Source organism: Fulvia fulva, chromosome 9, assembly GCF_020509005.1.
Source record: "Fulvia fulva chromosome 9, complete sequence".
Taxonomy (NCBI): Eukaryota; Fungi; Ascomycota; class Dothideomycetes; order Mycosphaerellales; family Mycosphaerellaceae; genus Fulvia; species Fulvia fulva.
This window is the reverse complement of record NC_063020.1, coordinates 2340934-2354347: the sequence shown is the minus strand read 5'-3', so window position 1 is coordinate 2354347 and position 13414 is coordinate 2340934. Positions and strand designations below refer to the sequence as shown.

At 54.0% G+C, this 13414-nt stretch overlaps 7 protein-coding genes across 7 annotated transcripts; 4 read left to right on the top strand and 3 right to left on the bottom strand.

The window, feature by feature from the left end:
- Positions 1 to 681: 681 nt before the first annotated feature.
- CLAFUR5_09345 (uncharacterized protein) lies at positions 682 to 936 on the bottom strand (the record flags this gene model as incomplete). Its single annotated transcript, XM_047908493.1, has 1 exon — positions 682 to 936. The coding sequence occupies one exon, from the start codon at positions 934 to 936 to the stop codon at positions 682 to 684; it is 255 nt and encodes an 84-aa protein (XP_047765971.1).
- Positions 937 to 1253: 317 nt separating this feature from the next.
- Positions 1254 to 2473, bottom strand: CLAFUR5_09344 (putative mannan endo-1,4-beta-mannosidase C; the record flags this gene model as incomplete). The annotated part of the gene is made up of 2 exons (XM_047908492.1): positions 1254 to 1919; positions 1973 to 2473. 2 exons carry the CDS (start codon positions 2471 to 2473, stop codon positions 1254 to 1256), a joined length of 1167 nt encoding a protein of 388 aa, XP_047765970.1.
- A 752-nt stretch (positions 2474 to 3225) lies between these two features.
- CLAFUR5_09343 (uncharacterized protein) lies at positions 3226 to 4185 on the bottom strand (the record flags this gene model as incomplete). Its single annotated transcript, XM_047908491.1, has 1 exon — positions 3226 to 4185. One exon carries the CDS (start codon positions 4183 to 4185, stop codon positions 3226 to 3228), a length of 960 nt encoding a protein of 319 aa, XP_047765855.1.
- A 774-nt stretch (positions 4186 to 4959) lies between these two features.
- On the top strand, positions 4960 to 5877 carry CLAFUR5_09342 (Alkali-sensitive linkage protein 1; the record flags this gene model as incomplete). Its single annotated transcript, XM_047908490.1, has 1 exon — positions 4960 to 5877. The coding sequence occupies one exon, from the start codon at positions 4960 to 4962 to the stop codon at positions 5875 to 5877; it is 918 nt and encodes a 305-aa protein (XP_047765972.1).
- Positions 5878 to 8564: 2687 nt separating this feature from the next.
- CLAFUR5_09341 (Ammonium transporter MEP3) lies at positions 8565 to 10261 on the top strand (the record flags this gene model as incomplete). Its single annotated transcript, XM_047908489.1, has 2 exons — positions 8565 to 8634; positions 8742 to 10261. The coding sequence occupies 2 exons, from the start codon at positions 8565 to 8567 to the stop codon at positions 10259 to 10261; spliced, it is 1590 nt and encodes a 529-aa protein (XP_047765859.1).
- A 1161-nt stretch (positions 10262 to 11422) lies between these two features.
- On the top strand, positions 11423 to 11924 carry CLAFUR5_09340 (uncharacterized protein; the record flags this gene model as incomplete). The annotated part of the gene is made up of 2 exons (XM_047908488.1): positions 11423 to 11535; positions 11600 to 11924. 2 exons carry the CDS (start codon positions 11423 to 11425, stop codon positions 11922 to 11924), a joined length of 438 nt encoding a protein of 145 aa, XP_047766634.1.
- A 536-nt stretch (positions 11925 to 12460) lies between these two features.
- CLAFUR5_09339 (uncharacterized protein) lies at positions 12461 to 13372 on the top strand (the record flags this gene model as incomplete). Its single annotated transcript, XM_047908487.1, has 1 exon — positions 12461 to 13372. The coding sequence occupies one exon, from the start codon at positions 12461 to 12463 to the stop codon at positions 13370 to 13372; it is 912 nt and encodes a 303-aa protein (XP_047766201.1).
- Positions 13373 to 13414: the final 42 nt, after the last annotated feature.

Here is a 13414-nt window from a genome sequence, read left to right as displayed (position 1 = left end):
GCTGCATTGTTGTCTGGGATGATGCATTACGTGATACCCTCTTCATGTAGAGAGACTAGAGAAAGACCCGTACACTTGCGTATTGGCCGATGCTCAAGACGAAAGAAAGAGCGCAACAGTCAAGCAACATTCGCAGGTTGGTTGCGTGTGGCAATGACCACCCAGCGCACGGCAGAAGTACTCCGTGAAAGTGGCCATCGGATGCAGGTGCGGGCGTTCCAGAAAGAAGGCGCGTCGTAGGGAGGAGCGTTGGTGTCTCGAGGCAGGTTCGATCCATAGTGACAGGCCCCTCTATGGCTGCACCCGCTTGAAGGTGCATCGACTTGTTGCGAGCCGTCTTCATTTTCTTTGCAGTTAGAGGCGTAGGAAGCAAATGTTCGAATCATTATTTGCCATGGACTTACTGTGACGATGGGCAGCATCGATACCATGACTTATTGACCACAATACCTGTGAGCAATGGCAGTGCCCAGGCTACCCGTGTACCTCACATCTCGCCTCAGCACGCCTCTATCACTTCACCTCACACCACTATCCACACAACGTCCACCTCCTTCCCCTAATCCATCTCAACCCCCGCCTCCTCCGCCTTCTTCAACCCCTCCAGCTTCACTCCAAGCTCTCCCCAACCCCATTCAACCTTCCAAAGCATCCTCAACGCAGTGGCACAAAGTGCCCAGCTTAAAGCACCCAGCTTAAAGCACCACCGCCCATATTGTACAGAAATGCGCCATTTCCGGCAGTGGCAAAGGTGCAGAGCGCTGAGAGTTTTCCACATCTCTTCATGAACTCGTCGATCTGCTGGTCTTGTAAGTCGCCAGGTCCCTCCATGAGGCCTCGCTGGCGCTGGGCGCCCCGGTCGAGTTTGTACATGCCGAAGATGATGGCGGCACTGGTGGCGATGGAAGCGATGTCGGAGGTTGTGGTTGGGAACATTGGAGCTGGCATTGATGGAGATGGTCTGTTATTGGTATGGCTATGTAACCCTGTGATGGACAGAGAATTGGATGCGAGGGCAACAGTATCTTATGGTCATCAAAGCTTTGTAGACGTGTTTGCTACAACGATTTACAGTCGATTCTTGGACTTTCTGCTGCTCTCTGCCCACCAGCAATCATTCGTTGTAGCTAACGGCCATACCTTTGTGGACCTTTGAGAGCATTCACTCGTGCCGCATGCTGGTACACGAGTGGCTGCGCCTCGGCGCTACGAGTAGTTAGTGGTAGTTCGTTGATGTAATGTTCAAGCATCACTTACTCATCAAGATAGATCGTGAAACCATCATTATGGTTCCTGCCATACGAGAATCCGGAGTAACCGAACTGCCAGTACATGTCTGACACCTTCAGGGCCAAGGTGGTGTTCTGCCATAGACCCAATACGTTGACACGCGTTTCGTTGGCTGCAGCTGTCTTACCGAGATATTCGAGACGCGCAGCGGGTGTAAGCCAGCCATACTCTTCGTGAACGACTGGCTTGCCCACTTCCTGTCCCGTCGCAGCATGATCCTTGATCCACTGGTTCGCCCACTGCACGGTCTTGCTCCACCAATCTGGGTAAGTGTGGAAAGTGTTGAAGTCAATGTTCTTCAACTTCAGCTCCTTCTCGAAATCACCACCATCATAGCCATTGTAGAAGCCGTCGGGGTTGCTGGGGATATTGTAGCCACCTTCAGATCCAGTAGTGACAAGGTGATTCGGATCGAGCGATTTGATGTATGTGCTCATCTCGTCCATCCAGGAGGTCAGTATGTCCGGTGTGCAATTCTCACTGCGTGGAAGGTTGCGGACCCCATCGGCTTGACAGCGAGGCTCATTTGCAAGCTCCCATGCCATGATCGCTGGGCTGTTCTTGTAGCGTGTGACCACGGCCTTAGCATATCTCTTGTACGCATCCTTGATCGCGGGCAAGCGGTAGAACTGTCAAACGTTAGCGTTGACATCGTGAAATATAGGAAGCGAGCTGGACATACGTCGTCATGATACTTGCCGCCCAAATTCACAGTGTAGACGTCCATGCCACCATAGTCTGCCCAGTTGTTCGTCATACACACGACAAGCTTGATGCCAGTCTGTGTTGCTGCGTTGACTACCTTGTCGAATGCGGTCAGGTCAATCGTCGACTTGCCATTGGCGAATCTCTGGAAGACGACATCGGTGGAACCTGCGCCTTCTGCGCCATACTGTGGCAGGCCTGTCGCTGAGTATGTTACGTTCTTGTCATTGAAGCCCCAGGTCCGGAACACGGTCAGGCCAGCATTCTTTGCAGCGCGCATGCCAAGTTCGACATCTGTCTGATTGTTGTTGAAGGGAAAGTAGTAGGCATTGCTACCGGCGAAGTAGAAGTCTTTGCCGTCCAGTTGGAACTTGGTTCCTGCAGTTGTGACGAAACCAGCTGGAGGTGCCTTTGCCTTTGGGACTGCTACCGCACTGCCGACGAGTGCCAGAGAGAGGAGAGTAGCGACTGGCAACATCGTGGCCGTTGTCAGAGTATGCTCGCACAAGAACTTGCTGACTCCTGTACTGTGTGGATATACATCCCGACCAACAATGATATATGGTAACGTAGTTCAAGTCGATGCCACGAGATGCCACTCACCTGCCTAATGGAGCCCGGAACACCACCTGCGTGCCATATGAGGACACTTCCATCGTCACTCCCGGAACCTGGGGCTCCGCATTTGGCGATTCTGGACAGCGGGACGGCTTGTTTACTGGCAAGGCCTAGAAAGCTTGGAGGTCGTCACTTGGTGCTACATAGCTTCAATGTGAAACCAGATCAAGGAAATGCACAGTGGCGCGGCATTGGCAATATCAGCGACCATGGCAATTGGCTTGAAGTTGGCCTCTTCATCTGCATCTGTTTCGTCCGCTGCGAGAAAGCAGCAGTTGGTCGTGGGAAGTGGAGACAAGCTCCACAGGATTGGTTCCTGAACACATGGCGGATGCAGGGCGCTCATTGTACGCATTGCCGTGCCGGATCTCGAGCATCCCACAAGATACTGTCGCACCGACTAGGCGTCTCGTGCTATGGTGGCTCAAGTGGTTGCCTTGAAGTTCTTCGCACCATTGCGACACGGACCTGCCGGGCCTGGGTCCCGTGTGAGGCCGTCCATAGAATGGTGCATCGAGAAGGCGATGTCAATCATTGTGAGCTATAGATGCCGCCTGCCATGATCAGAATGCGCAGCATCGTTCATCAAGCCAGCATATTCAACGATTGAGATCACGCAGCGGCAGTCTGCTTTTGCTTCATCGTCATGTTCAGCTTGAGCGTAGGTGTCTTGGGTTGAGGTGGTGGCCTCAGTGCTTTGGCAGCACCGTCTCGGAATGGGCTCAATCGTGGGTTACGAGCCACGATGTCTTGCGTTGCTGTGCCAGCAAATTGTGAAATCTTGACCAGGTTGCTCACGATGATGCTTTGCAGCTCAGCTGGACCCGCGCCTTTCTTGCCGGCGACAGACAGCTCAGCACTGGCATCAGCCACGACTTTGTCCACTTCATGTCCGCGCTGCCTACGGATCATCTCGACCTCACGGAACATCCGCTCAACAAAGGGTGCACCTCCGGGTACGAGAGTTGCATATGCCAGGGTTGTTCTCCGCAGCATGTCCAGCGAATCGGCGGAGCTATAGGTACCGGCCTTCATGCTCGTGATTGAGTCGTCGATCAGGTTGTTCAGCACGGCCTTCGCACTGCGAGCAGCCAGGACAGCAGAATCGACCCCGACTGCATTCTTTAAAAGACCACTTCCGAGCAAGACGGCGGCGCCCGCTGCGCAGCCTAGAAGACCCCCAGTCACGAAAGAGGGCGCTGCCAGAGCGACAGTACTGGCATTACTTCCGCCACCTGCTCCTGGAGGAGGAGGAAGATCTTGTTTCGCGGAGTTCTGGCACTTTTGAGAGGACTTTGGTGCCGCTCTCGTCGGCTTCACAACGCTATGACTAGATGAACACGCCGTGGGGATCGAGTTCTGCCTTGTCGAGGGCTTTGGCTTGATGCTCGCGGTCGGACTCGATTTCTTGACTTCCAGTGCGCTTTCGCCTCTTGTCTTCGCCACTGACACGGCTGGTGTTGCCTCAGACTGCACCTTGGCCTTGGCTGTCTTTCGTCGCGCTGGATTCAGCCTGGGTCGCTTCTTCTGTGTGGGTGCTATCGCGTCAGGGACTGAGGCTGCTGCTGCCATGCTCGATCAAGAAGATAGGCTACTGATTGCCAAGTCATGGGTCCAGCCCAGAGATGATGTGCCTTGCGATGGACTAACAAGATGAGACGCGCCGAGAGCTGGCAGGCTGATTCAGCCGACAAGGATCTCTCATCGTGATTCGTCCAAGGCTTGCCACCTTCTTCATCTTGTCGCGACTTTCCTTATCCAACATAGGAGGTACGACAAGCAAGCAACATCTCTCTTCGTGGACGTGTACATGAGAAGACGGCCCTGCCCGGCTCCCATCAACACGTGCAAGACACCAGCACGTCCCACCGGCTCTCGGCGGTGGACCAGACCTCCCAATTGACCGCGCCTCCCGAACTCTATCACGACAACTAGAACACTTCCAGACTCACTTCGTCTCAATCCGGTCCCATCGTGGATCTCATCCTTCTGTCTACAGAACTCAAGCCGCCCAACACCACGGCATATACGCAATCCGCCGAGAGTATCGTGACGGAAAAGTCGTAGTATCTTTCAGTACCCTTCTTAGCAGAATGCCTCGCGCAACGCGTGTTCAACAGGTTTGCGGTCTTTCTTCTCGTCGTTCTCCTTGAGCGCTTGTTGTTTCATTCTCTCCCCTTCAGCATCCGCTTCAGATTCAGACGGGAACAGGTTTTGCGCCATCATTGCCAGGGGGAGCGAATGCAGCCAAGGTGCTATGATACGCAGCTGCACGTAATAGCTGAAGGAGCTGCCAGAAGACCTGATCTATACACTCTTCCTGCTCTTGCGCGATGCACAGCAACAATGCGCACCTCCATCGTCGCATCCATACTTTCCCTCCCACTCGCCCTCGCTGAACAAGCAGTCCTCACCTCCACCAAACGCGGCCTTGTCTACGTCGAGACCGAGAATAAGAAAGATGATCACTTCTGGACCTCTGCCTCGGACATAAGATGGTACTACAATTACGAGTCAGAGCCGACCAGCCAACTCAACAACAAGCTCGAATTCGTGCCAATGCTTTGGGGCGCGGGCAGCGATAGCAATTTCTACACAACAGTCAAGGACCTCAAGGATGGAGGGATGAACGTCTCCTACGTCCTCGCCTTCGACGAACCAGATGGGTGTGGACAGGTCTATGGCGGAAGCTGTGTAGACGCGCAGACTGCGGCCGAAATGTGGAAACAGCAGATCGAGCCATTGAAGGACTTGGGTATCAAGCTTGGTGGTCCTACTGTCACATCTGCGCCGACGGGGTTCACGTGGTTACAGAACTTCTTCATGCAATGTGCTGGAGGATGCTCAGTGGACTTCTTGCCTGTGCATTACTATGGAGACTTCCAAGGGTTGGCGAGCCATATTGGACAGGTCAATGCCACATACCAGAATATCTCGACAATGTGGGTGACGGAGTATGGACTCCCGAACCAGGATCTCGAAGTCGCGCAGGACTTTTACAACCAGAGCAGTGCTTTCTTGAACCGTGTGCCATATATCCAGCGATACTCGTACTTTGGATCTTTCCGGTCGGATGTATCGAATGTCGGACCCAACGCCGCAATGCTCACGCAAAAGGGCGAGTTGACGGATATCGGTGCTTGGTACTTGGGCGATGCCGTTGCTGCGACTGGTAACATTCCAAAGGGCGATGCTGTGCAATTAGCGAAGTTTGCAGGGTGGATGATGATGGTTGTTGCTGTGTCGTTCTACTGCATCGCATAGTGTCGGCTTTGTGCTGAAAGCGAAGATTTTTGGCGGAATGGGTGTTGGGTTCACTGCATGTCAGCGAGGAGTTGGTAAGGATGCATAGCGTTGGTCGTCGGAAATGTTTAGGACAGTGGTAGCACGGAAGAGTATCGGATATAGAGTTACGAACGAGTGCGAGGTCTATATAGCGCCGTGGACAGACTCAGACACCATCGAGGTTGCCCGAAGTGCACAGCGCATCGCTACCACTTTGTCACTTTGCGTTTGTTCGCTGGAAACGAGTTGCGAAAGCTTGAAAAATCTTGTTCGTATGAAAGTTGCGCGGCAGGAAAGGCTCGAGTCGAAGTGCAGCGCGCTCTAATTTATGCGCAGCCGCCAGCGATGCCTCGTCGGTGATCTGCTGTAAAGTCAAGGCACCGAGTCACGACAGCTGTCTGAGATTCTTTGACACGTGGATGCCAAAACCCCAACATACTTCCGGAGAATTGCGGTCAGCGACGGTCCGTGAGCGTTTGATACCAGGTAGTGCAGATGGTGGAAAGTATCGGACGAGTTTTGAATAGGTCCTCTGTGGTAGAGGACGAAGTCGCTACTTCTGCTGCGCGGTGTTGGAGCTGGTGGTGCGGACTCCGGAAATGATCTGGGGTGTTGCTAGTGCAGCGCTATGCTGGTGGTAATCATTTGTTTGTACTCTGGCATCATTGTGCCATCCCTGGGTGGCGCCTGCGAAGGATTCAATCTGCGAGTGAAGTTGAAAAATGATTAGAAGAAGCTGTGAGTTTGCCGGATGTCAACGAAGATTGACACCAGCATCAAGGCGTCAGCGCATCGGTATTACACCACGAAGCCTGGCACGGGATGCGGCATTGTGCGAAATGCCTGTAAAATAGATCTCAGTTCCGACGTGCCCGGGACTTGGGTACCTGGAACGTCACTAAACAGTGGTGTCACATCTGTGTTGTCTTTCAGGGCGTTCCAACAGCCTGAAGTGGTAGCCGTGGCAGCACCAACATGGTGTCGGGGTTGACCGCCAGGCCGACCTTTCCGTTACGTTGGCTATCCTTGAGTTGTCAGGATGGTCTTGAGAGACGTCAACATAGTGTCAAACATGTGTCGCGACGATGTTGGATGCATTGTTGGTGCCATCGATGGATGCCGATGGACGAGCGTGCGTAGACATCCGGGTCGGTGAACACGCTACCAACACGGCACGCGACACGGCTGGCGCAGTGAAGTGCACTCAACGTTCTGGCCTGGTTGTTGAAGGATTGCGCCAAGGAGATTGCCGATAGCTGGCCGTAGTATCATGTATGGTTCAGGGCTCGCCGAAGGTCGGAGGACGCCTCAATCAGGTGCTAGTGCGATACACAACTCTTATAGCAGGATTCATGTAATTCTCGTTTAGCGGAGGAGAGTGGATGGAAGGTACGCAAGCGCAGCCAACCTTGGAATCTTCCCCAGGTCCGACAGCGTGGGAGAGTGTTTCTGCAGCCGTTGCTTGGCGGTGTGGCATCTCATGATGGTCGCCTGCGTTCTTTCCTCTTTCCACCGCCAAGAAGGCGTATCTTTTCTTTCGATTGTTGGGTTTTCTGCTGGACAAGCGAACGTCGATTGTCGCGGCTGCCGAGTGTCGTTTGGCGATGCCAATTGTATTTGAGTCCTCGTTATCTAGCAGCTCTCTTCCAACGAATGTTCGAAACATCCCTCGGATGATGAGACGCTACGCTGCTTTGGTCTGGCAAAGATAAGGCAGGCACGACCGGCGAATCGCGGCAGTGCAGGAGCCAAGACCCTTGACGATATCCTGGCCCATTGTCCAATTATAGTGGTCGCGCAAGCTGCTGGCCCAACTTTAATCACTTCACTTCATCGTCACTGATAAGGAACATCGATTGTTTGCATTCTTTGTAGCAAATAGCTACGAGATTAGCCACGCCTGGTCCGTCATGCCACGAGGCGCAAAGTCGCTGGGCACGAGAAGGCGCAGGATGCCAGCCGCGATAATCGCACGCTGCTGGTGCGGTAACACGGCGAGCAGGGCGCCCAGTCAGACGTTCGTTCCTGCTGCTGGCAAAACTGGCTCGGTGGAATCAAAGCCAGACACAGTCTCAGGTTCAAGGGTCTACCCAAGATCCTGTCAGCATGTGGAACCAGCGCGGGCTACATGGATGTGCATGTCGGCGGTCGCCCTGCACATGCGCTGCCGCAACAAAAGAAAGCTATCGCTAAGCTTGATGAGAGGTTTCCATGGGGCGACTGCGGCCATGCGAGCCAAGCGACTCTGCCTTCCACGATCTCGGCGCCACAAGTTCGTCTGCATCCCAGGCTAGCATGATAAGGTGATGTGGTGCTAAGGTTCACTGGCTGTGGGCAGATCGTTGGACCTCGAGCAGGCGGCTCATAAGACCCGTTAGTCTCCGCTGATCCAGCTCCCACAGCGTTAGCCTTCCGACTGTTCTTGATAGACATATCATCTTACCTCCTCGTGTGCTTCGTCTGTTGGTCTCTCCACCTCACCTCTGACGCAGCCTGAACCACGAGGCTTATCGCCGACGTCTGCATCTGCATTCATCCCTTGCAGCACGTTCCTGCCCGCATAGCAACAGGCGAGGCTCGCCAACTCGACCTCGGGTCCCTTATTCGCGCATTGACTCTAAAGAGCGCAATACACACTTGCAACCAGCTCGACGACAGCTTTCGAAATGTCGTACTCCTGGATCGGCGCGCCAACGCCGTTCAATGGCACAAATCCAGATCTCGGTGGTGATTCGAGTACGTTCCACCAATGTTTCGGCATCAAGAAAGTGAAATTTGAGCATCACGTGCTTCATTGCCGAAACGATGTGAATGGCGAACTGAGACTGACGATACATTCGCAGACACCGAAAACTTGAACCAATGGTTCAGCCCTGGTGACCAGGCCTACATCATCGTGGCTTCCGCCATGGTGTTGGTCATGGTACCCGGTCTCGCCTTCCTCTACTCCGGTCTTGCACGAAGAAAGTCAGCGTTGAGCATGATTTTCGCCTGTTTAGGATCTTCCTCGATCATCACATTTCAATGGTACTTCTGGGGATACTCATTGGCTTTCAGCCAATATGCGACGAACGGTTTCATCGGAGACTTGAAGAAGTTTGGTCTCATGAACACACTGGCCATGCCAAGTCCTGGAAGCGCCCTCATCCCGGATCTTCTCTACGCCTTTTACCAGATGCAGTTCTGCGCAGTCACTGCTGCCATTGTCATGGGCGCCGTTGCTGAGCGTGGACGCCTGATGCCTGCGCTCGTGTGGATCTTCTTCTGGGCAACGCTCGTCTACTGCCCCATCGCATGCTGGGTATGGAACGTCAACGGCTGGGCATTCAAATGGGGTGTCCTTGACTACGCTGGTGGAGGTCCCGTCGAGATCGGCTCCGGTCTCTCTGCTCTCGCCTACTCGATGGTCCTCGGTCGACGACAAGAGAAGATGATGCTGAACTTTCGCCCACACAACGTGTCGCTCATCACTCTGGGCACTGTCCTGCTCTGGTTCGGATGGTTGGGCTTCAACGGTGGATCTGCTTTCGGTGCCAACCTCCGTGCTGTCATGGCCTGCTGGAACTCCAACATCACCGCCATGTTTGCCGCCATCACTTGGGTTCTCCTCGATTGGCGTCTTGCCCGCAAGTGGTCGATGGTCGGCTGGTGTTCCGGAACGATCTCTGGTCTCGTTGCTGCTACCCCAGCATCTGGTTTCATCACCCCATGGGCGTCCGTTGCCCTCGGCATCGCCACCGGTGTCATTGCCAACTTTAGCACAAAGATCAAGTACTGGATCAAGATTGACGACTCGATGGATGTGTTCGCTGAGCACGGTGTCGCTGGTATCGTCGGTCTTCTCTTCAACGCTGTCTTCGCTGCACCATACATCATCGGTCTCGACGGCGTTAACACTGGTGCTTTCGAGGGCGGCTGGATCAACCACAACTGGAAGCAGATGTACATGCAGATTGCCTACATCGCCGCGTGCAGCGCATATGCATTCGTCATGAGCGCCATTCTCGCATACGCCGTCAACTACATTCCAGGCCTTAAGCTCCGTGCTTCGGAAGAAGCGGAGCTTCTCGGCATGGATGACGACCAGCTCGGCGAGTTCGCATACGACTACGTTGAGGTTCGTCGTGACTACCTGGCCTGGACACCCGCCAGCAACGACCCAGCAGCCGATGAGGCCGCCATCCCACAAGGCGACCGACACGGCATCCAAGCACACAGCGAAATGCTCGAGGGCAAGGACCCGGCTGGCAGCGAAGGCAGCAGTGACGGCCACGCACACACTGGCATCGGCGGCGACAGGCACGGTGTTGCATACGAAGAGATGGAGAAGTCGAGGAGGGAGAAAGAAAAGGGCGGTCACTAAACGTGATGCGTGCCTTTTTGCATAGAATGTTTTTATTGTGATATCCCCCAAGAACAGTACACGTTCTCTCTAGAGTGGTTCGTTCCAGCGACGATGCAGTGCGCGAGGTCTGCTGTGTAGCATGTATGAGAATTGGATAATGGTTGAACTATGAAAAGTTTGCCACCTCAGGCTCCTTTCCTCTTCGTTCTTCTTCCTTGCGCGGACCCTAGATTTCCCAAGGCTCAAGCAACGACACCCTCTGAACTATGGACGGCCGAAAGGAGACGTCCTTATCAGCAACCGCAAAAGCAACGTTACGACAAGCCTCTCGCCAAGAGCCAAGACATAACGTGTACATTGGTCGAGTCAGATCCATGGAACGACATAGCATTGGCAAGGATAAGGCATAGCTGACATGCATACGACTTTCCTGGCTATTGGGCGCTGTCAATCTGGAGTAAGCATGCCAGGCACAGCCAGCATTGCTGCAAGCGAGTGGCGCTCGTGGTCTGAGCACGAGTACGAAGGATCTCCGGGGCAGCTGGCAACACTGGCTCTGATGGCGTGTCTGAGGGCCTTGGTCCAAGGTCAGGGTTGTTAGTAGAAGATTGGAGATACCTGGTAGGGTCGGTGTAGTCGATGTTCACCTGGTCCTCTCTCGATGGGGTGGCGAGCACGTACGACACTGAAGACCAGCGAGCGGCCACAAATGGTGACACGCCTTGGCCGACCGACACAGGGATCGCAAGGTGCTTTCCGCTGATCATGGTCTTCTTCGCGGGAACATAACAGCCAGCCCGATAGAACGAGAGCCATCTGTGTTCAGTTGCGAAGAAGTGACTCGAGACAACCAAAACTGCCACCAACGTCCGGAACATGCTGCTCGCATGATCCAATGGTGATCAAGGCCATTCGCCGCACGATCAATGGTCAGAGGAAAATCAACGAGGACCCTTTTGGTCCATCGTGGAATGAATGAGAGCGAAGTGAAGTGAGGTCGTGCTTCGCTTCGCGGAAGCAAAAACTCACAAGAATTGCGGTCAAAACATTTCGACGTTTGCTAGAACTTCTCTCCCCAAACAACAGCTTTGCCACGCCTGCCGTACCACCACAAGCAGTACACATTCTAACAAATCATCTCAGTACAAGTATCCTACACACACGACATCACAGCACAAGATGTCTAAGCCAGCCGGTTCCTCCTGGGACTTCGAGGTCTTCAAGACCACCGCCAGCGAGGTCGAGAAGGACCGCATCCTCGCCATATACCTCAACAGCGATGTGACCAACACGTGAGCAAGACTAAGCACCCAGCCATCACGCAACTTGCAAGCTAATATAATATATCGTCTCTAGCGACTGGGAAAAGGTGACTAGCGACCTCAAGTCTGCCAGCGCCAACTCGGTCAAGGTCTCTCACAGCAACACGTTCAAGAAGGTCGAGAAGGCTGGTGGCAAGATCGGAGTCGCTGCTACAGCTCCCGCTACACCAAAGACTCCAACCAGTGGCAAGAAGCGCAAGTCCAAGGCGGAGATGGAGGACAAGGTCGATGCTGACAGCACTCCAAAATCCAAGAAGGGACGCAAGACTAAGAAGGAGATCGCCGCGGAGGCTGAGGCTGAGGCTGAGGAGGGAGGCGAGGCTGGAGTCAAGGTGGAGCAGAACGACGACGAGCTCTAAATGCGCATGCGAAGTAGACGACCAAAGCGAATAACATCGGTGTAACATGGGAATGAGCTATCGAAGCAACTGGCGCGGCACGCATATGAAGGTGCTCCTGGCTGGTGCAGCTTCAACACCAGGCTTGACTTCACTTCTTGCCATGGGCAGTCACACGAGCATATGCAGGGTCTATCACAAGTAGAGCACATAAAACTTCTACTTTCCATTCTCCTTTCTTTTCTCTCAGCCGACATCAACATCTGTAGTGTCTTCAACCACCTCACAGCCAGAGTGCATCAGCACCACCTTGAAACTTGCCAACACAATGCCACCACGAGCGGCGACAAGACTCAAAATCACCCTTGTGCAGAATGGCCACACTCACGAGGTGGCTCTCGCATTCCCACCACACACGCAGGTGGAGGATGTATTCTTGCTCAGCCTCTTCCATGTCTTTCGCGAGCAGCTTGATGTGGTGGAGCAGGTCAAAGTCAGCATTGCCCTGACTAAAGGAGAGCGAGCATCAAGTTCCCCAGCAGATTTTCCGAATCCGCATGTGCCTTCAAGATGGCCGCATCTTGGATCTCTTCCACGAACACAAGGAGTTCCAGGGTCAATGGGTGGGAGGAACCGCTGTCAACGTTGGGCGAAAGCGTGTTGGGGAGGTAACAGCTCGGAACGACCGTGGCAAGAAGCAGAGGCACATACAAGCTGAGGGTGTAGATGAGGGCGACGACATGCACCACGAGGCGTCAGATATGATTGACAAGAAGGAATACGCAACGATCAAGACAGAAGCAGGAGGATTCTGCAAGGAGAACATGGAGAAGCAGACAAAGCGATCGAGGACGGACGAGGATCAACCGCAGCATAGCTTTCCGGGAAATTTCATGCCCGCAGAGGCACCGCCTTCATACGCTGCTTCAACTTCAAAGGCGCCCCGTAACTCAGACAACGACATGGACAGAAAGAGCTTCCCAGATGAGGCCAAACGGTCTTCGAGTGACCCCACCCCCCTGGGCAGTCGAAGTCTTAGTGTCACAGCGTCACAAGATAGGTCACCGAAGGCAGCAATTGAGACCTGGCGCGACTTCTCCGAGAGATACAAAGAGCTACTACAAGCCCGTAGAATGGAGGCATGGCTATGGCCCGCTAGTCCAATTGGCAAAGGAGCGCAGGCACTGCATGAATGGGAAAGGATTGTAGCGGCCGAAATAGCTAGGATGGAGCATGTCTTGATAATCGGAAAGAAAGGCTGCCTGAGGGGAATCGCGGGAGACAGAGCCTTGCAGGAGTGGACAAGGGAGATGAATGAAATTGACCATTTGACCGCCCACGTCGCTGCAGAAACGAAGAAGCGGAGGGAAGCCGCTACGGACAGTCTGCACGACCAGGTGGATGCCATACTTCGCACACGGCGCAGCTCTTGTACCGATGCTCTCGCACTTCAGTCCCCGGAACCATAGCTCCTGGAATCGGGGCGACATCATCAGCGACCCTCGCAACTC